Genomic DNA, 22,535 nt, shown 5'->3' on the forward strand with positions numbered 1-22,535 from the left:
ACAACATATAGAGAAAAATACACTCAATTAACTGTTGAGTATGGTTGTGTTTTATGGGGTTATCGGACAATAATTCCCGAGAAACTTAGAAACAATGTTCTAAATGAACTTCATCGTTCTCATTTGGGAATAGTCAAAACTAAGGCACTTGCCAGGTCATATATTTGGTGGCCTGGCATCGATAAAGATATTGAGAATTTAATTAAAAATTGTCTACCCTGTCAAAAACTTCAGCCTAGTCCTGAAAAGAGTTCATTACTGCCGTGGATACCAAATGATTCGGTTTGGAGTCGGATTCACATTGATTTTGCTGGGCCAATCAAAAATTTCTACTTTTTAATCATTATTGACTCTTTTTCAAAATTTGTTGAAGTCTTCAAAACTAAAGATATGACAACATCGTTTACTGTTTCGAAGTTGCGAGAACTGTTTTCACGTTATGGTCTTGTGGATACGCTGGTCAGCGACAACGGCTCGCAATTCACTTCGCACGATTTTCAACAATTTTTATCTTTGAATGGAATTAAACACATATTAACTGCGCCTGGACATCCATCAACCAATGGACAAGCAGAAAACTTTGTTAAAACATTCAAAAAATCAATGTATGCAAATTTGGATCAAAATAAGAATGCAAATATTGATCAAATTTTATGTCGTTTCTTGATGGATTATCGTAATATGACACATTGTAGCACGGGTGAATGTCCAGCAAAAATTTTCTTTGGGAGAAAACTAAAAACCAGATTTAGTCTTCTCAAACCACCAACCAGTAAAGAAAAAATTATTAATGCACAAATGCAAAATATAAGATACCATAAAGGTCATCGAAATATCCAGTTTAGTGAAGGTCAGAAGGTTATGGTACGTGATTATCGTAATCCTAATAAATCCAGTTGGACTCAAGCAACTATAAAACAACAACTTGGACCTCAATCGTATTCGTGCATTTTATCACACAACAACTATATTATTAAACGTCATCTAGATCAAATTAGAGGACAACAAAAACAACAACAACTCATCGAAACTGATTTTTCTTCTGCACCCCCCACAGCAAGCAACTGTTCTTCTGGTGTAGCACAACAAGTAGAAAATACGGAATCACACACTAGAAGAGAACTCAGACCACGAGAGGGAGGAAGAGTAGTAAAGAAACCGAATTCTGATAGTAACAGCAACATAAACTTTAATTAGAAAATTTGGAATTTTATTAACAATTTTGTTACTATTATTTACACTCAGTTGTTATATATCTATATTTTTGTATTCATTTTGTTAAAATGTTACAAACAACTTTAGGAGGAGCATATAGTGTTACGGTCCAATCTATTATACATTGGTATCATCTAACAGTGTTTCACTCATTATCTTCTTTTGTATCTATTTGCAACAATGTAAAAATAACTCTCACTCTTACTCTCAATTCTCATCTATTTATATGCTTGCATCTTTTCGTTAACATACACATACACACATGTACATATATAAATGCTTTAACATATCTAGTTCTAAGCTTTGTATTGAGTAAATAAAAAACACTCTGCATTTTGAAGTAAAGAAGAACGCATCGTCGTTTCTCATTTGATTAGTACACCACAGGAAATACACAGAATAATCAGTTTAAAGCGCGATGCAGCTTCGGTGGAACAAAGTACTATGGTACACGCCGTTAAATACAAGGATCAGAATAATGTAAAGAAACAAATGTTCCACAACGACCGCCCGCGACGGCCATGTTGGCTATGGGGGGAGATGCATTTCGTTAAGAATTGTAAGTATGCGAACAATCCATTTGAACAATGCGGTGTCACGGGCCATAAGGAAGGGAATTGTCCTGGTTTGGGAGTTCAACGTTCACGAACTCAAAACAATTTTAAGAAAAAACGGAATCACCAGGTAATGCTTTTAAATAATATAATAAATTTCAAGGGAAATTTGTAACGGCGAACTTATTTGTGACCAAACACCAGCACCTCAATGTAATGGGGACAGATGTAATGGATTTGCTTGACATCTGGAATTATCCCATTGATTACATATGCAACAATATCAGCCTAAACGAAATAGAAGAAATAGTTTTCAAAAACGAACCATGTCATTGTGCTTCATTTCACGTTAACTTGAAGCTCAAAGAAAACGTAAAACCTGTGTTTAAGCCAAAACGGCCAGTGGCCTACGCTGCACTTACACAAGTGGAGGAAGAACTTGAGCGACTGGAAAAAGCTAACTTCATTGCACTAGTGAGCTATTCGAGATGGGCAGCGCCAATTGTGGTTGTTAAACGAGCAAATGAGAAAGTTCGCATATGCGGCGATTATTCAACCGGATTTAATGACTGCATGGAAACACACACATACCCCCTTCCTTTGCCGGATGATATTTTCGTCAACTTCAATAACTGCACCTATTTTTCACGTATTGATCTAACCGACGCTTATATGCAAGTAGAAGTTGACTCGCCAACGAAAGAGATTCTAACCATTAATACGCATAAGGGTCTTTACACATTTAACAGGCTCGGCCCCCGGAGCCTTCCAACAAGTTATGGACACAATCCTTTCCGGCATACAATATGCGTACCCATACTTGGATGATGTCATCGTCGCTACAACATCACTGGAACACAACAAACAGGCCGTGCATGAAGTCCCGCAGCTGTACTTACCTTGGCTACAAAGTTGACGGTAATGGTGTCAGACCAGATCCAGGGAAAATTTCAACAATTTTAAAAATGCCAGCTCCGACAAACATATCAGAGTTGCGTTCATTTCTCGGAGCTGTGAACTATTATGGGAAGTTTATACGGAAAATGCGACAATTACGAGCTCCTTTGGACGAACTGTTGAAGCATGACCGCGACTGGAAAAGGTCCTAGGATGCCCAAAATTCGTTTTCAAAATTTAAAGAAATTTTAGATTTAATGCTTGCGCATTATAATCCTAAACATCCCATAAAGGTTGCTGCGGATGCATCTACAGTTGGTATAGGGGCATATATATGTCATCAGTACACGGATGGCTCAGAAAAGGCAGTTTACCATGTTTCACGTTCACTAATGCCGGCCGAACGCAACTATTCACAAATTGAAAACAAGTAAGGAACAGAGAATGAAGCCGCCGAGTCGCGCCGGCCATTTTTTGCCAGTCGAAGCCGCCGCCGAATATGTCGGCTCATCTCGACTCAAATTTAGCCGCCAATTAATCAAAAATATTAGTTTAAATCAAAAACTTTATTAATAATTGTAGTAATTTTAGTAAAAATTTTGAGCCTTTCACCCCCAATCAATCTATCTCAAAGTGTTATAATAATTTTGCAAAAATTTACCTCAGAAAATTTGAATGAAATGTAAATTTGATTGTAAGATTGGTTGTACAACTAATCTCATTACCATTCGAATAACTTCAAATTGATTTTATAATGGATAAATGTCCGCCGCCGAAGAGACTTATTTATATCGGCTTAGCCGTCAAGCCGCCGCCGCCGGATGCAAAAATTTAATGTCAGCCGCCGCCGACAAAAATGGGTCGGCTTCATTCTCTGGTAAGGAAAGTCTAAAGTCGGGCGGGGCCGACTATATTATACCCTGCACCACTTTGTAGATCTAAATTTTCGATACCATATCACATCCGTCAAATGTGTTGGGGTTATATATAAAGGTTTGTCCCAAATACATACATTTAAATATCACTCGATCTGGACAGAATTTGATAGACTTCTACAAAATCTATAGACTCAAAATTTAAGTCGGCTAATGCACTAGGGTGGAACACAATGTTAGTAAAAAAAAATATGGGAAACATTTAAATCTGGAGCAATTTTAAGAAAACTTCGCAAAAGTTTATTTATGATTTATCGCTCGATATATATGTATTAGAAGTTTAGGAAAATTAGAGTCATTTTTACAACTTTTCCACTAAGCAGTGGCGATTTTACAAGGAAAATGTTGGTATTTTGACCATTTTTGTCGAAATCAGAAAAACATATATATGGGAGCTATATCTAAATCTGAACCGATTTCAACCAAATTTGGCACGCATAGCTACAATGCTAATTCTACTCCCTGTGCAAAATTTCAACTAAATCGGAGCAAAAAATTGGCCTCTGTGGTCATATGAGTGTAAATCGGGCGAAAGCTATATATGGGAGCTATATCTAAATCGGAACCGATTTCAACCAAATTTGGCACGCATAGCTACAATGCTAATTATACTCCCTGTGCAAAATTTCAACCAAATCGGAGCAAAAAATTGGCCTCTGTGGTCATTTGAGTGTAAATCGGCCGAAAGCTATATATGGGAGCTATATCTAAATCGGAACCGATTTCAACCAAATTTGACACGCATAGCTACAATGCTAATTCTACCCCCTGTGCAAAATTTCAACTAAATCGGAGCAAAAAATTGGCCTCTGTGGTCATTTGAGTGTAAATCGGGCGAAAGCAAAAAATGGGAGCTATATCTAAATCTGAACCGATTTCAACCAAATTTGACACGCATAGCTACAATGCTAATTCTACCCCCTGTGCAAAATTTCAACTAAATCGGAGCAAAAAATTGGCCTCTGTGGTCATTTGAGTGTAAATCGGGCGAAAGCAAAAAATGGGAGCTATATCTAAATCTGAACCGATTTCAACCAAATTTGACACGCATAGCTACAATGCTAATTCTACCCCCTGTGCAAAATTTCAACTAAATCGGAGCAAAAAATTGGCCTCTGTGGTCATTTGAGTGTAAATCGGGCGAAAGCTATATATGGGAGCTATATCTAAATCTGAACCGATTTCAACCAAATTTGACACGCATAGCTACAATGCTAATTCTACTCCCTGTGCAAAATTTCAACTAAATCGGAGCAAAAAATTGGCCTCTGTGGGCAAATGAGTGTAAATCGGGCGAAAGCTATATATGGGAGCTATATCTAAATCGGAACCGATTTCCACCAAATTTGACACGCATAGCTATAATGCTAATTCTACTCCCTGTGCAAAATTTCAACTAAATCTGAGCAAAAAATTGGTCTCTGTGGACAAAGGAGTGTAAATCGGGCGAAAGCTATATATGGGAGCTATATCTAAATCTGAACCGATTTGGATGATATTTTGCAAGTTTTTCGAGACTCATAAAATATTTGTATGTACGGAATTTGAGGAAGATCGGTTGATATACACGCCAATTATGACCAGATCGGTGAAAAATATATATGGCAGCTATATCTAAATCTGAACCGATTTTTTCCAAAATCAATAGGGATCGTCTTTAAGCCGAAACAGGACCCCGTACCAAATTTTAGGACAATCGGACTAAAAGTGCGAGCTGTACTTTGCACACAAAAATACATCAACAGACAGACAGACAGACGGACAGACAGACAGACGGACATCGCTAAATCGACTCAGAATTTAATTCTAAGACGATCGGTATACTAAACGATGGGTCTCAGACTTTTCCTTCTTGGCGTTACATACAAATGCACAAACTTATTATACCCTGTACCACAGTAGTGGTGAAGGGTATAAGGGTTTTTGCAGTTCAGAGGTTTCATAAGATGCTCTACGGACGTCATTTTAAATTAGAAACGAACCACAAACCTTTGCGTGATAAAAAATCGAATTGGGAACATAAATTATGACGTGGAGATAGTTTATTTTCCCTATTTTAAATGTATGAAGTCACATGTTAATCAGTTACGTTTTCGTTACGCTGAACCTAGCGGAGTAAGTGCGTGGTTGGATGATTTGAATCTCAATATCTCTGACTCGACAAGTAGCGAGAGTAATGGAACCACGGCCGCAGAGCGAGATGCAGAAACTCAAGAGCTAGAATCTCCTCGGCTACTGAAGTAAACACGTTACAGCCGCAAATTGAAAAATCATCCCAGTCGGGAACAACATTACCGAAGGTACACCAGTTAGAAGATCAAGTCGATTAAGACGTAGGCCAGATCGACTTCGTGATTTTGTAACCTAAAAGGGAGAAGTTATGGATGGCAACCCACTCCATGAATATCCAGAAGAGTTAGACAATTCGGTTTCTCTCACGCATACATACTAGCCATACATACAATTGTCATATGACAATTGTCATTACATATTGTAACGGTATACATTTATTTCTATTTGTTCTATACTTGATGTTAACAATATGCTGATCTTATGATCTTCCAAGAAAATAGCATCCTAATGATTATAGTTTTCTGCAAAACAATCGAGTTTAGTGATTTCCATTACATTTTCATTTCACTTTTTGTTTTTGACTTACCAATTATAAATTAAATTATAGTTTACTTTTTGGTTTAATTTCAGTCTATTGTCAAAAATATTTCATATTTTTGTATTTCTTCCAACTGTCCTTCGTGCCGTGGACAGTTGGAAGAAATACAAAAATTGTATTCAAATGTATTGAAAACCACAAAATTCGGTTTTCTCGAGAACGTTGGTGTCACAAAATATTTATAAAACTCATGAAAATTCGGGCAATTTGCAAGGAACGTGCTGGCCAAAGAGTTAGAATAAATTTCCAGCAATATGAATTCACAAAATAACAAATTAAACCGATGATGCGATGTAAATTAAACTATCGATGTGATGGGAATTATAACCCAGTAGTTCTTGATATGGGAAAGCATAAATACCAAGTTTAATTGGTTGCATTGTGATTTATGGAAACTTTCTCTTTTCGATAAGCCACTATAATTTTTCATCGATCAGCCTCCTAATGTTTCTAAGAATGCAGCATCCAAAGATTTTAGTTGTCTACAAAGAGATTTGAGTTTTGTGACTTCCTTAAAGTTTTTATTTCGTGTTTTATTTTTGTTGAAGATATTAATGTAGTGTTATGTTATGTTATCTTTGCTAGATTGCACTTAATTATATGGTTTGTTAAAGAAATATATGTTTCATTAAATTTCTATTTTTTCACTTCAATAAAATACGTCTACTGTAAAAGGTTATGGACCCAGGCAGTTGCTTGGAGATGAAAATAATAGTATAATTTTTTTTTTCAATAAAAAAAATATATAGTTTTCAACGAGTTGTAATTTTGATGTACATTACAAGCTGCCATGGATTTTTCAAAAATCTTAAAGCCGTTACAAAAGGAAGCAGACTGGCCGATGTGGAAAAGAAAAATTCGAGATATTCTCGACTACCACGAAGGAGCTTTTGGTGTAATAGATTGAAAGTTATTGTAGTCTATGCTGTTGGCAGAATATGCAACAGGGGAGCAGAAAAAAAATTTTAAATCCGTTATTGGTGAGTGCAAAATCGTTATTGGTGAGTGCAGTAAGTGATGAGATTTATGAGAAAATTATGGATCAAGAATCTGCAGCTGACACTTGGGATGCGTTGAAGGTACAGTTTGAAGCCTAATCCAAAGATCAGGTATTTAAAATTTGCATAGACTTTTTCTAATTTAATTGTAATCCAAGCTAGGATGTTTCAACGCATATTGCAAAGTTGAAGACATTATGGATGGAATTGAATAACGGCTTGAGGGCTAGAGAACAAAATGTTTTGCCAGATTTGCTCCTTATATGCAAATCTTGCCCAGCCAATTCGAAACATTTAAATCTAGCTGGATGATGTTATTAACGAATGAAGAAAAATCCGTTGATGACATTATTTCACAACTATGTATGTTCCAACGTAATTTGTGGAAAACACGAAGAAGAGAAGGTGAGTGAAGAAGCTTTAGCAACAAGATATTCAAAGTTCAAGAAGCCAGAAGAACCTCGTAATTTAACCAAGAAATCGGATACATGCAACTATTGTAAAAAGAAAGGTCACTGGGTTCGAGATTGCCGCAAATGGTTACGTGAAAAATCAAGAAATGTGAAAGCTAAATCAATGGTGCACGATACTTTACAAATACTTTGTGATGAAGTGAATGCGGTTCATGGTGATTGTACAAATAATTGGTGGATAGATAATGGTGCCACTCTCATGTCTGTAACAACCCAACATTTTTCGAGAATATGACAAGTTCAAGAATCCCTGTTTTATAAGAGCAGCAGGAAAAGAAGTTTTGGAGGCAGTTGGTAAAGGAACTATCGATATAAAATCCTATACAACAACAGAAATCGGACACTAGCTTTTGAAGATGTCTGGTACGTATCCAATATTTCTCGAAATTTATTTTCAGTACTAGCCGCGCAAATTATGTCGAGGGTATTTCTCTTAGGAGAAAAAAATAAAACGACTTTGAAAACTTAAGTTTTCAATCTTTATTCATTAACTTGAATCTTAAGACTAACTTAAAAACGCTAATTGGTTTTTAATATATTATTGTTAGTAGCGATGAATTCGATGACGATGTTAATATCGTTCATTGATCCATCGCCCTATTTAAATATTTTTGCATTATTATGCTGACATCGTTATTTTTGCCAGCTACAATAGGGTGGGAAGTACACATACGGATGTGAGGGTACGTAACTCCTCCCTCCCTTGTCGAAGAATTCTCCTGAATTCGATTCTTTATTTGTATCTTAATGTTTTTTTGTTTACATTGTAAATATAGTACATATACAAGTGTGGCGGTTATTGCTATAGGTATTATGCTATACATTATAGTACATTGGTAGATTAGTTCCTTTATTTCTTTTATATTTTCAATTTGTTGGAGTTCTATTTCTTTAAATGTTATTTGTTTTGGGAATTCGTTTGGTGTATTACTGTCATCTATAGTGATCTGTTCAATATACATATATTTTCTGTTGGTGAATGTTTTTTTCATTAAGCTTATTGTACAGTTTTCAAATGTGATTAGCATATTTTGTGAGCTATTTTTATATTCAAAGTTTGAAATGCAATTTTGTCGTGCTATGTTAATATCAATATTTTGTATTACAATCATATTTTCATGTATCTGTTCTATTCTTTTTGATAAATCATATACAGTTTTACAATTTTTTAAATATATACAATGGGATGTTTCTGTAAGCTCGTTAATCATTTTATTTTCCTCTTAAGTGTACATTTTATCCATTATTTTCAAAACTTTTTCTGTTGATGCGTCTATTTTATAATGATCTTTGTTAGTAATGGGTATGATTGTGTATTGTGTTGATTGTATTGTTCTTGTTGGTAGCTTAATTGCTAATATTAACGAGTCGTTGTAAATCATTAGCCCTAGTCTACATAGTTTTATTTTTAAGAAATCTATTTCATATTTGTTTATTTCTTCTGCTGTTAATATTGATGGATGAAGTGTATTATATTTAGCGGATGCTATGTTTTCTAGGATTTCGTCCACTTTGTTTTCTAGGAATTGTAATTTTAATAGTTGATCATGGTATGTAAGTCTACTTATAATATCATTATTATGGGTTTGTATTTGGTTGATAAATTTGGATATTTGATTTCTATCGTCCATTATTGTATCTTTTAAAATATTGATTGAATCATTAAATTTTGTGTTAATATCTACTTGTTTATTAATAGTGTTAATTGTTTGTAAATTGTTAATTCTGTTTGCGTTTAAGCTGTGTTCAATTTGTTGTCTGTCGTCATCGTTCATGGTTCCGAACAACCATTTATGAACATCCCCGACTATGTTTAAAAGGCCTCGTTTTTGTCTTTTTTTATTTGGTGTTATCGAACTAATTTTGGCTCTTATATTTTCTATTTGGGTTTTTAGGTGTTGTTTTGTATCAACGGACAGTGTTTTTATGTTATATTGTATATTGTCCAGTACGACATTTAGTTCGTTTGGGTGTATGATGTGTAGTATAAGATCAGTTTCGTTAACGATGTCCACAGTTCCTGTCGGGATCATGCAATATCCGTTTTTGGTTTGTATTGGGGTTATTGTTAGGGATGCCAATGTTAGAGGTGTTGTAATCGAGAGAATCATCAGAATTATGAATACCTGTGAATTTAGAAGGACGCTTTATATTAGACACATGGATGTTGGTGAGGTTCCTTTTTATAAATTTGGGTGTTTCCTTATGCCTGACGTTTTTATAATTTTTTATGAAACCCTCCTGTCTTTGTTCAATATATGTTTCTCTATTCTCGTTTGCTTTTTCTATGTGTTTTTGTTTTATGTTTTTGAGACGATTATATATTTTGTTGTGGTCAACCTTATGATTTTGAGCTTCGAAGGGTGTACATCCAATTGCACTGTGATAGTTATTGTTATACAAGATGATAGCTTTATTCATTTGCATAATAATGGGTATTTTTTCCTCAATATTTAGTGTTCTAATTTTTTCCGTTAAAGTATTATTAAGTCGTTCTGCGTCGGAATTTCCGGTGTGACTATTTGCTTTAGTAGTATGAAATTCTATATTTTCCGCTTTTAAATATTCTGTGACGACACCTGAGTTGAACTCATTATCGAAAACGAATTTTTTTATTTTTCCTTTTGTAGCAATAAACTCTTGAATTTTACTTAGAATAGTTCTTGCATTCCTGTCTGGTAGTGGGAAACATATTGCATGTTTTGAAAATTTGTCTATAAAAATGATAAATGATTGTTTGCTGTTTATATACGTATCAATATGGACTATTTCGTTAATTGTTTTTGGAGTTTCCGTTAATGAGAATTTATTTTTAATAGGGTTACGATCGTATTTTCCTCCGCTACATATGTCGCAGTTATTTATAATTGTGTGTATATGTATTCTTAAATTTGGGTTATAGATTATTGATTTAAGTTTTTCGTATGTTGCAACTATACCACAATGGCAACATTCATTCTTGTGGAAAAGGGCAATTTGTTTTTTTAAGTCGTCTTCATTTTCTATATCTCTAGCGAATTTAGTACATTTTATAAATTTAATTTTTGGGTTTGTAGAATATTCATTTTCTATAATTTTTGATACTTTATAATATTCATGATCATTGAGATCCGAGTATATTCCAACTTTGCCGCTTTTCAGTTCCCTTCGTAGTATATCGAGGGCCAAATTGTTATTAATGTCATCTTTTTCAATAAAGATTCTTTTATTTCCGAAAACTGTGGTTGTAGAGGTTACTTTTTTATCTGTAAGGATTAGCTGATGTTTAAATCTGTTGACGACTGTCTCTAAAATAGGTATACTATATCCTAGGTCCTCTTCTTGAGAATGGACGGTTTGAACTACCAATGATTCTGAGTCACTTTTGTCTCTATCTCCTGGTAATAGTTCGTTGCTTGGTTCTTCTAGATTATCGGTTCCGATTTCCTCGACGTTTATTTCGTCTTCTCGTATTCTGCTTAAAAAATCGGCGATGTAATTGGCTTTTCCTTTTATGTAGTCAAGGGAGAAATTATACTCCCCTAGATTTATAAGCCATCTTTGAAGTCTTGGGCTAATATCTTTGCCAGAGTATTTAGTCATCAGCCACTTAAGTGGTTGATGTTCACTCTCAAGATCAAATTCTCTACCATATACATATGGTCTAAAATATTTTACTGCCCAAACTATGGCAAGTAATTCTTTCTCTATTGTAGCGTAATTGCATTCGTGTTTGTTTAATGTACGAGATGCATAAGCAATTGGGTGTCCTTCTTGAGATAGAACAGCCCCTATTGCAAAATTACTGGCATCTGAAGTGATTTTAAATTTTTTCTGAAAGTTTGGATACCTTAGTATAGGGCTTTTGGTTACTAAATCTTTAAGTTTTTCAAATGAGACTATGTATTCTGGATCATTAATATTTATGGATTTGCCTTTTTTTAAGAATGTTGTCATTGGATGTGCTATTTTTGCATAATCCTTTATAAATTTCCTATAGAATCCTGTCATTCCGAGAAAGGATTTTATTTGTTTTACAGTACTGGGTAACTTTAATTTTTGGATGATGGAGACTTTATCGGGGTTTGGTTTTATTCCTTTAGCGGTCAATAAGTGACCCAGGAATTGTGTTTCTTTTCTTAGGAAATTGCATTTGTCTACTTGAATTTTTAGTTTAGCGTTTTGCAATACTTTAAATATTTTCTTCAAGGTTATCATATGCTCTTGAAGCGATGTGCTAAATATAAGAATGTCATCCATATAGACAACACATGTTTTGTTAATGTAGTCCTTAAGGACTTCATTCATTAGCCTTTGAAATGTGGAAGGGGCATTTTTCAGCCCGAAAGGCATTCGAACAAACTCATAATGACCGGAAGGAGTTGAGAAGGCTGTTTTTTTTTCGATCTTCTTCCCTGATTAGAATTTGGTGAAAACCCTTGGCTAGATCAAGAGTTGTAAAATATTGAGCTCTACCAAGTCTGTCTAGCAATGAATTTAGGTTAGGGATAGGGTATTTGTCATCCACTGTGAATTCATTTAGTTTTCTATAGTCTATAACTATTCTATATTTTTTTATTCCTGAATTATCCATTTTTTTCTCTACGATCCATAGTGGGCTATTATACGGCGAGTTACTTTTTTGAATTATATTTTGATTAAGCATCTCTTCAATTTGACGATTTATTTCAGATTCATGTATTTGTGGATATCGGTACATTTTTGCATATATAGGCTTATCTATGGTTGTTACTATTTCATGAAATACTTTATGTGTTGCTGATAGGTTATCTCCTTCTTTAAAGAAGAGATCTTTAAATTCATTCAGTAACTTTGTGGTTTGTAATGTTTCTTCTTTGTTGAGATGGCTCAAATCAAACTTCTCACGATTTTCGTGTTCTATTGTTTCAAGAGTACATATGTTGTTCATATATTCTGGGTATATATACTCTTCGAAGTATAATTTTTGATTTAATAGTTCTACGAATCCTACTTCAGTGTTTATTTTCGCTTTGAACGGTATAAGAAAATTTTGTCCTATTATGCCGAAAAAATTTTTATTAGAAAAGTCTATTATTTTCCATTGCAAATTACCTTCACATTTTAATTCTTTTGGAAAAGGGGTTACAATTACGTATTTAATTTCTTTGGTACCGTTAAGGGTTCTATAAATCCATGGACTTTTTATTCTAGTCATTGGGTAATCTTCTTTGAGAATACCCTGTTTTAGAATGCTAGTGGTTGAACCTGTATCAACCAGACATCTGACTTTTTGTTTTCCTATTGTTAGGGATATTATGGGTAGTTTTGCTCTTGAGGCAATATCAAAAAATTTACTTCGTTATTCGTTTCTACTTTTTCTTCTTCGATAGTGTCCACTTCCATATACACTGGTCTACTAATAGTACTACTATCGACGCTCATATAAGAATTTCTAGTTTGGTTAGATCCTTGTCTAGGAATATAGGTATTTCTTTGTTGGATATTCATGCTGTTAGTTTGTGTCGGTTTTTGTTGGTTAGTGTTGTATTGGTAGTTATGTTTTTGTTGGCTAGTGTTGTAAGTGTTATAGCTAGTTTTATGCTGATGGTTATTCTTTTGTTGGGTAATTTTTTGTTGGTAGTTATTGTATTGTTGGTTAGTGTTGTAAGTGTCATAGTTAGTTTCATGTTGATAATTATTATTTTGTTGGTTAATTTTTTGTTGATAGTTATTATTTTGTTGTTTAATTTTATGTTTGTAATGAATGGCTCTTGGGTCGTCCAAGGCCCCTATTTGTGCATATCTCCTAATCACTTCATTTAAACTACTATGTTGGTCTATATGAGACCTCAATGGTATATCTATTTTCTCGATTAAAACGTTTACAAGATCTTTATCAACCCTACTTGGTTCGTACATTACCGGTCTCGTTACATCGAACAAATAAACTTGACTTAGATCATATTTAGCTTTTTCAAAAAAATTAAATAATTCTCTTAAGGTTCTTACTTTAACTTGACGACAGTTATTGAAGATATCGCCATATGTCATCTTTGGTCTGTTGAAGTCTATCAGTTTGGTTTTTATTTGGTCCCACGTTGCATCTGGTCCTAATTCTCTAACATAATTTCCTGTCGCTCCCAATATTTTTTCGTTTATGATGATCGACGTTGCCAGTCTTAAAAAATTGTTGTTGTTCTTCGGACATAGGCTTATTATCGACTCCACCGCTGAAATAAAGGCTACTGTTGAGTGATCCTCATCTAGCGGCTTTAGCTGCCTAAACTGAGTTAAAATGTCCTTTGGGGATAGACATAACTGCTCCTGATCCCACTGCTGAACTTGTTGTGGTTGTTGTTGCGATTGTTGCTGCATTTGTAACTGTAGCTGGTTTATAATACTTTCTTGTCGCCTTATGACTTCTGCCATTTGTTGTATTCCATTTTCTTCACTCAAATTTCGATTTGAATCGAATTCTTCTTGCCTGGACATTTTGTTGGTATGTATTCTTCTTTTCTGCACTTTCGGCTCACAATATCAAATGTCTTTTTTTTGTTTTTTTTTTTTTTTTGTCTGTTATTTCACAGTGATGGTTTGGTTTAAAGCAATTTGTCACTTAAATTCTTTTCTGTTGTTGTTGGTTTCTTATTTCATTGTTCACAGTTGAATATTTTAATTTAAAACCATTTGTAGTTGCTTTTTTATGAAAATTGTCAATCGGTTAGCCGGTATATGTTTTGTTTTTGTTTTTCAAGCTTTCAATCGTTTTGTCGGTATATATTTTTTATGGTTCTTTTCAATTAAATTCTTTAGAATTTAATTTCCGTGACTGCGCCAATTATGTCGAGGGTATTTCTCTTAGGAGAAAAAAATAAAACGACTTTGAAAACTTAAGTTTTCAATCTTTATTCATTAACTTGAATCTTAAGACTAACTTAAAAACGCTAATTGGTTTTTAATATATTATTGTTAGTAGCGATGAATTCGATGACGATGTTAATATCGTTCATTGATCCATCGCCCTATTTAAATATTTTTGCATTATTATGCTGACATCGTTATTTTTGCCAGCTACAATAGGGTGGGAAGTACACATACGGATGTGAGGGTACGTAACTCGCATGACAAACGAAGAAACAGCGAGTTTACATTCACTCCAACGAAATGCAGTCTTTTGGTAAATAAGAAAGTCTTAGTGAATGGTGTCAGAGAAATTGGAGGCTCCTTATACAAAGCTAATATTAAAGCAATATGTGGGAATAAAGATAATGAAGTCAACAGTACAGATGCTGATTGCAGTTATATCACCAACGTTGGGGACATCAGGATAAGCGGCATGTACACTCTACAACAAAATGGGGGAAGTGAACGAGAAAATCGGACTGTGGTAGAAATGGCCCGAACTCTTAGATATTCCAATAAGAACGCAGAATTTCAGGATGAAATTTGGGCAGAATTGATGATAACACCCATTTATATTTTAAATCGTACTGTGAAGCCCTCAGTGGATGGTAAAAGCCCTACGAATTGTGGTTAACCCTTCGTTGCATGATTTAATTTGAGCAAGGATATACATTTTTTGGTATGTTAGAATTGTTGTATATGGAGTTATGATACGTAAACCAATTTTCGTTCGATTCTGATCACTGGAGGAAAAGTTACGTAATATTGCCTATATGCAATTTCATGTTGATAATCAATTTCTTTAGTGCACGTTGTTATCTCTGTATATCACAGGTAAAGGAGGAATGTGATCAGATCAAACATGTTTTAAGTGAAAAATTTTATTGTTGGGTGGGAAAATGGAAAGAAAAGAGGATGTCGAACAGAAACGTCATAGGAATCATTACCGGACACCTAGAGTTGGAGGCGCATCTGTGCCGAGTAAGAGCAGCGTATGATTGTGTATGCAGCCGTATTTTGACGAAAAAGAGACTTTGGAACTCTGTTTATGTGCTACGCTGCTACGCTTTTACAAGATATAGAAACCGCCATATCTTATATGATTCGGTTTGATGGAATAAAGAATTTGGAGCGTACCACAAGCTTAAAACTGGTTTTGGTATATGTCAGCTTATATGATACTCGGAAACCTGGACCTTCTTTTTTACTTAGGTTATGTATAATGGCGACCCAAAACTTAATTTTCACTTAGACTTTTGTTAATTATGATACCACAATATTGACCTTCTGTTTATCACTGAGTTCAGTTCGATTACATATTAAGCTCTATAAACGAGTTCGAATGGTCTTTCACCATAATGTGAGCCACTTTGAAGAGCTTTGAAACATCTTAAATTATCACCAACATTATTGACAGCGGATAGACCACCGCAGAAAATTTTTGAACCTATCTATCACGATGAATATACGTGTAACAATTACAACCCAGAAGGCAACAAAGGCTTTGAAGAACATGGACATGTGAAAATAACTTTTCCCTTTGCGCTCGCGGTAATTATTTGAACATACGTTGCATATATGTGAATTTCGAGTAAATCTGAATTTCTAGTTTCCATGGTAACTGTCAAACTAAAACATCTCAACTCGGTGTGAACGGTGAAATGTTTTGGAAAAACTAATGGGGAAAACGAGTCTACGACCTCGATTTATATCAAAATCCGTGTTTAAATCTCCATCATCATTAAAATATTCGTTTTTACATTCATATTCGTCGCTAATTTATGGCGTTTGTGCAATGATAGTTCATATCGGCTAAAACGCATGAAATTGCAGATATGATATCATTCATCGTAGAGCACTTGTAAATATAATTTGTATTATAAAACTATATATGTAGCGTTTAGAATAGAGTAAACTTTTCATTTTATATCTAAATTAAAAAAAAAATTAAGAAAGTTTCATAATATTAAAACAAATAATCAAAATACTTATTTTAATTTCGCTTTATTTAAATGAAATTGATACGATACTGGATAAAATCCTTATTAAATATAATCTACGGCTTCCAAAATGTTAATAACAAAAAAAATTATGGTAAAATATGTAAAAGAATAGGAGCTAGACAGGCAAGAAACTAACATTGCATATATGCAATGTCACGTAACGATGGGTTAAATAAGAAACCAAGAATGAAACATTTAAGGATTATAGGTTAGGTTAAAGTGGTAGCCCGATTAAGATTCAGGCTCACTTAGACTATTCAGTCCATTGTGATACCACATTAACTAAAAGTACCTATTACATATGGGCACTTCTAGTTTTAACCGCTGAACCTTCTCGATTATTTTTCTTCGCTGAACCAACCAGATTGTTCCAAAAACATTATCAGACTGCTTAAGTTAACGTTTTCCAGATCCGCCAGTAATCTGAAGCTATATGCCCAATAAACACAGGATGAGCGTTTTTCAAATGCAACAACTTTTCAGTTTGAGGGTAAATATAATTTTCAACATAAATTCAACTTGACTTGAAATAGCTCATCTTCAATACACCTTCAAATTGCTTGCGAATTACTTCCAATTTGCCAAAATGTTGACGAAATCTTTGAAAAGGTGTTGAAGATAATATGAGAAAACTTTGACAAAACACTACCCTAAAATGCAACGAAAAAACCATGTGGTTTTCAGTACTTATTTGTGCAACGAAGTTCGTGGTCAATTGCAAGAAATAAAAAAAAATGAAAAATTTTAGACAAATAACCAAATAGTTTATTAAAATAGGTAAGTGAAAATAATAAATGAAATAAAACTTTAAGGAAGTCACTAAATGTATATCTCTTTGCAGAAAACTAAAATTATGGATTCTACGTTCTTGAAAACATTAAAAAGCTGACCGATGAAAAAATGGTGGACAATTAACTGGAACTGCTTCAAATAGTTTATAATAATGGTACGTCAATATTAAAAATTAAATCAACACTTTAGAGAAGTCACTAAATTTAAATCTCTTTGCAGAAAACTAAAATCTTTGGATGCTACATCTTGCAAACATTAAAAAGCTGACCAATGAAAAATGAGTGGCTTATCGACAAGAAAAAGTTTCCAGAAACATTACAAGTGCAACCAATTAAAATGATTAAAAACAACAAATTGTTGAAATCAACAACTTCTGGATGAAAATGTGCATCAAATCGTCAGTTTAATTCATATGCTATTATCAGTTTAAAATGGATATTTTGTGAATTCCTTCTGCTGGAAATCAATTCTAACACGCGGTTCAGTACGTTCCTAATTTCAAATTGCCCGCATGTTAATAAATTTTAATGCTGTTTTATGACACCAAAAGGAAGGAAATTGAATTATCAATGCAAAAGTGTTTAAGATATTTAAAGTTTTGTTGTTTGTTTTTATTTTGTTCTTATTTGTTGATACGTTTAATAAGATTATTATTTATCAATTGGTATTGTAGTGTATTATGTAGTGTAGTGCATTATTATATATTTTATTTTGATGAAAATGAATAAATTATACAAAATTCATAGAATTTTGGCTTTGACTTTCAATTTGAAGTGGGGATATCATTCATACAAATTTAGGTTGAAAAGTATTTGCAACGATGTTAATTTTGAATTTGACTCGCATCGAAAATTGTTTGACAAATTATTGAGTAGCGATGCATTTCAATTTGAGGATAACACTTGAGATATTATTGCTAATGTGTTGAATTTCACTGTTGAGGGTAATGTCTGTTTTTTGTTGAGAACGCGATTTTCTCAACAATTTCTCAACTTGAATATTACCCTAATCCTTTGAAAAAATGTTTGAAAAATTGTTGAAATTTAGCATTTTTCAAACGTTTGTGTTTATTGGGTGCTCCTAAAAGTTGATTGCGCTTTACACAAAATGCAGGACACTCACACAAGAGGTGTTTAATTGATTATTTTTCCTCCGCATCATGACAGCTCATACAATAGTCATTATACTTCGCACCAATAGTTTTTGCAAAATCGCCTATCAGGCAGCGACCCGTTATAGCAGATATCAGGAGTGATATCTGACGTCTCTAGAACATTAGCATACCTAGTGTGCGCTTTAAGTTGAAATGGGGCCATATTTGCTTGGTGTCGTTACAACCCTTGCAATTCTCTCATCGAACATTTGCCATCATAACAGCCTTCTCACGCAGTATGAGCTTGCAGGTAGCTAGGGGCATACCAACAAATTCTAGTTCCCCTGGAATATGTAAGGTAGTCCCTAGCCTTGCCAACTCATCCGCTTCGCAGTTCCCCGGTATGTTTCCCCGGATTATAGGATGTGAATGCTTCGTACATATTCCAAATCAAAGAAGGAGTAAAATGGATGTAAGGCCGTGAAAGGTTACTTAGTTGGATATGATGAAGATGAGAATTATCGCATATACGTGAAAGAAACCAAAGACTTAATATTATCAAGAGATGTAAAATTTAATGAACAAGATGGTCCCATATATAATCAAGATTATCCTATATATAAAGAACTACAAAATTCCGAACTCGATGGACGAAAATCAAACAAAAGGAATAGAGATCCTGAGGACTATTCTGATGATAACGAACATATTTTGAAACGTCTAAGAGATCGAACAATAATATCGAACTCAAACTATGCAAATTTCGTTATGATTTCTCAAAAAATAGAAAGTGCAAAGTGCTCAATGGAAATCTGCGATGGACTCTGAAATTCAATCTCTTCAAGATAATAACATGGGTTTTAGAAAATCTCCCTAAAGGTGCCAAAGCTCTACCTTCAAAATGGGTGTATAAAGTAAAAGCAAATCCTGATGGCAGCATAGACAAATACAAAGCAAGACTTGTAATCAAAGGCTTTATCCAAAGAGAAGGTATCGACTATGATGAAACGTTTAGTCCAGTAGCAAAATTGGGAACAATAAGAGCTATATTAAGTATAGTAGCAACGCAGAACATGCATCTCTCGCAGTTTGACGCTCAACTATATTTTTATATGGAGAATTAGAAGAAACCATCTATATGAAACAGCCAGAAGGATATGAAAACCAAAGTAATCGTGTGTGAAAACTTAAGCGAAGCCTCTATGTATTGAAATAAGCACCTAGATGTTGGAATCGCAAATTTGGAAATTATCTAGTAAAACTCATTGACTGGTAGCTGCTACTGACTCGAAAGATTTGAACATATTCTTAAATGAATTGAAAAGATAATTCAAAATTGTTTGCAAAGAAGCAAACTACTTTTTGGGACTTGAGGTTAAAAGAACTGAAGAAAACATAACGATAAATCAAGAAGCTTATGCAAAAAAACTGTTAGAAAGATTCAATTTTCAAGATTGTAGAAGTGTTACAACACCAATGGTTAAAAGTTCTGAAATTTCTAAATCTTGGGAAGAAAGTGTACGTGAATCTACATTTCCATATAGACAAGCTGTTGGTGGTCTTATGTACTTACTGCTTGGTAGTAGCCCTGACTTGGCATACAGCATCGGATTTTTATCAAGAACTTTGGAAAGCCCATCATCTGAAGATGTAATGCGTGTAAAAAGAGTTTTTAGATATAACAATCCAAAGTTGGAATGTTTCAGTGATGCTGATTTCGGCGGATGTATGAAAACTGGTAGATCAACCTCTGGAGTTATAATTGAAATTGCTGGTGGTGCAGTTCTTGGTTCAGCCAAAGACAATCAATGGTAGCAACGTCAACAATGGAAGCTGATATAGTTGCGGCAACAGAAAGAACAAAAGAAATAATTTGGTTAAGTCATTTGTATGCTGAAACATTAATTATAAAGAAGTTCCTACATTACAAGTGGATAACTTAGCTGCTGTTATGACTAAACCACTGCAACCTTTGAGGCTTAAATATCTTCCCGAAAAATTGGGAATCCGGAATACTAACATCACATAACAAGGGGTTGAAGAAGATATTAATGTAGTGTTATGTTATGTTATTATTACTAGATTGCACTTGATTATATGGTTTGTTAAATAAATCATATAGGCACTTATTTTTAGCATTTTCAATTCAATTTCTATTTTTTCACTTCAATGAAATACGTCTAGTACAAATTTTTAATTACCAATTATTACAAAATATTTTGAGTAATTTCAGTTGATTATCAAAAAATTCCACATTTTTGATTTCTTCCACGAACTTCGTTGCACAAAGTAGTATTGACACCATGTGGATTTTTCGTTGCTGTTATATCGGAATGAATCAATCTGGCAACTACATTTTATGTATCATCCCAATAAACACAGGATGAGCGTTTTTCAAATGCAACAACTTTTCAGTTTGAGGGTAAATGTAATTTTCAACCTAAATTCAACTTGACTTGAAAACAGCTCATCTTCAATACATCTTCAAATTGTTTGCGAATTACTTCCAATTCGCCAAAATGTTGACGAAATCTTTGAAAAGGTGTTGAAGATAATATGAGAAAACTTTGACAAAACACTACCCTAAAATGCAACGAAAAAACCATGTGGTTTTTAATACTTCTTTGTTCAACGAAGTTCGTGGTCAATTGGAAGAAATAAAAAATGGAAAATTTTACACAAATAACACCAAATATTTTATAATAATAAGTAAGTGAAAATAAAAAAATGAAATAAAATTTTAAGGAAGTCACTAAATGTATATCTCTTTGCCGAAAATTAAAATTATGGATTATTCGTTCTTGAAAACATTAAAAGCTGACCGATGAAAAAATGATGGACAATTAACTGGAACTGCTTCAAATAATTTAATTGGTAAGTCAATATGAAAAATTAAATCAACATTTTAGAGAAGTCGCTAAATTTAAATCTCTTTGCAGAAATCTAAAATCTTTGCATTCTTGCAAACATGAAGAAGCTGACCGATGAACAATGAGTGGCTTATCGACAAGAAAAAAGGAAATATTTTAAAGAGCAACCAATTAAAATTATTAAAAAGTTGATATTATTCCATATCATTAACTTCCAGATGAAAATGTGGATCACATCGTCAGTTTAATTTACATCATATTTTAAGCTTAAAATGGATATTATGTGAATTCCTTCTGCTGGAAATCTATTTTAACCCGCGATCCAGCACTTTCCTAATATCAAATAGTGCAGTTTTGTGACACCAAAAGGAAGGAAAACGAATTGTTTGTTTTTATTTTGTTCTTATTTGTTGATATGTTTAATAAGATTATTATTTATCAATTGGTATTGTAGTGTATTATGTAGTCTAGTGTATTATTATATATTTAATTTTGACGAAAATAAATAAATTATACAAAATTCATAGAATTTTGGCTTTGACTTTCAATTAGAAGTGGGGATATCATTAATACAAATTTCGGTTGAATAGTATTTGCAGCAATGTTAATTTTTGAATTGACTCGCATCGAAAATAGTTTGAGAAATTATTGAGTAGTGATGCATTTCAATTTGAGAATAACACTTGAGAAATTATTACTAATGTTTTGAATTTTACTGTTGAGGGTAATGTCTGTTTTTTTTTTTGAGAACGCGATATTCTCAACAATTTCTCAACTTGAATATTACCCTAATACTTTGAAAAAATGTTTGAAAAATTGTTGAAATTTAGCATTTTTCAAACTTTTGTGTTTATTGGGATATGATTTCATTATTATTCGACATTGTAATTTCAACATCTTTGAGCGCGAATCAATAAAGGCTTGGTGAAAATTATATTATAAAACTCATAACATTTTGATTGTTTTATTCGAATATAACATGGTGCCAGGTGTTATCGGAACCAAATAGATAAAATGGCTGAAAAAGATTTTATGGAAACCCAGATGAGGGTGATGGAGAAAATGATGGACCAATTGACTGCAATGCAACAAGGTGTTCAGCAGAGGCACAAATACCTATGCCGAAACCACTTCAGATAACCTGGTATATATACCCCGGAATATACCCCG

General features: G+C 33.6%; 1 protein-coding gene and 2 long non-coding RNA genes across 4 annotated transcripts in view; 2 read left to right on the top strand and 1 right to left on the bottom strand.

Moving 5' to 3' along the window:
* LOC142226028 (uncharacterized) overlaps window positions 1-20,785 on the bottom strand; it is a 44,800-nt gene extending 24,015 nt beyond the window's left edge. For both annotated transcript variants that reach the window (XR_012719578.1, XR_012719577.1), the window contains exons 1-2: window positions 20,697-20,785; window positions 20,069-20,328 (exon numbers count right to left, since the gene is read on the bottom strand). This is a non-coding gene — a long non-coding RNA (uncharacterized LOC142226028). The remainder of the gene's footprint in view (window positions 1-20,068; window positions 20,329-20,696) is intronic.
* On the top strand, window positions 16,858-18,150 carry LOC142223736 (uncharacterized). Its single transcript, XR_012718881.1, has 2 exons — window positions 16,858-17,556; window positions 17,622-18,150. It is a non-coding gene; the product is annotated as an uncharacterized LOC142223736 (long non-coding RNA).
* Window positions 19,901-21,918, top strand: LOC142226026 (uncharacterized). Its single transcript, XM_075295884.1, has 2 exons — window positions 19,901-21,369; window positions 21,435-21,918. The coding sequence occupies exon 1, from the start codon at window positions 19,972-19,974 to the stop codon at window positions 20,308-20,310; it is 339 nt and encodes a 112-aa protein (XP_075151999.1). The 5' UTR covers window positions 19,901-19,971; the 3' UTR covers window positions 20,311-21,369; window positions 21,435-21,918.
* Window positions 21,919-22,535: the final 617 nt, after the last annotated feature.

The sequence above is a fragment of the Haematobia irritans genome, chromosome 2 (genome assembly GCF_050003625.1).
Source record: "Haematobia irritans isolate KBUSLIRL chromosome 2, ASM5000362v1, whole genome shotgun sequence".
NCBI lineage: Eukaryota > Metazoa > Arthropoda > Insecta > Diptera > Muscidae > Haematobia > Haematobia irritans.

Coding starts and splice junctions, on each gene's coding strand:
- LOC142226026 (XM_075295884.1), top strand. CDS start 19,972: ATGGTTAAAAGTTCTGAAATTTCTAAATCTTGGGAAGAAAGTGTACGT.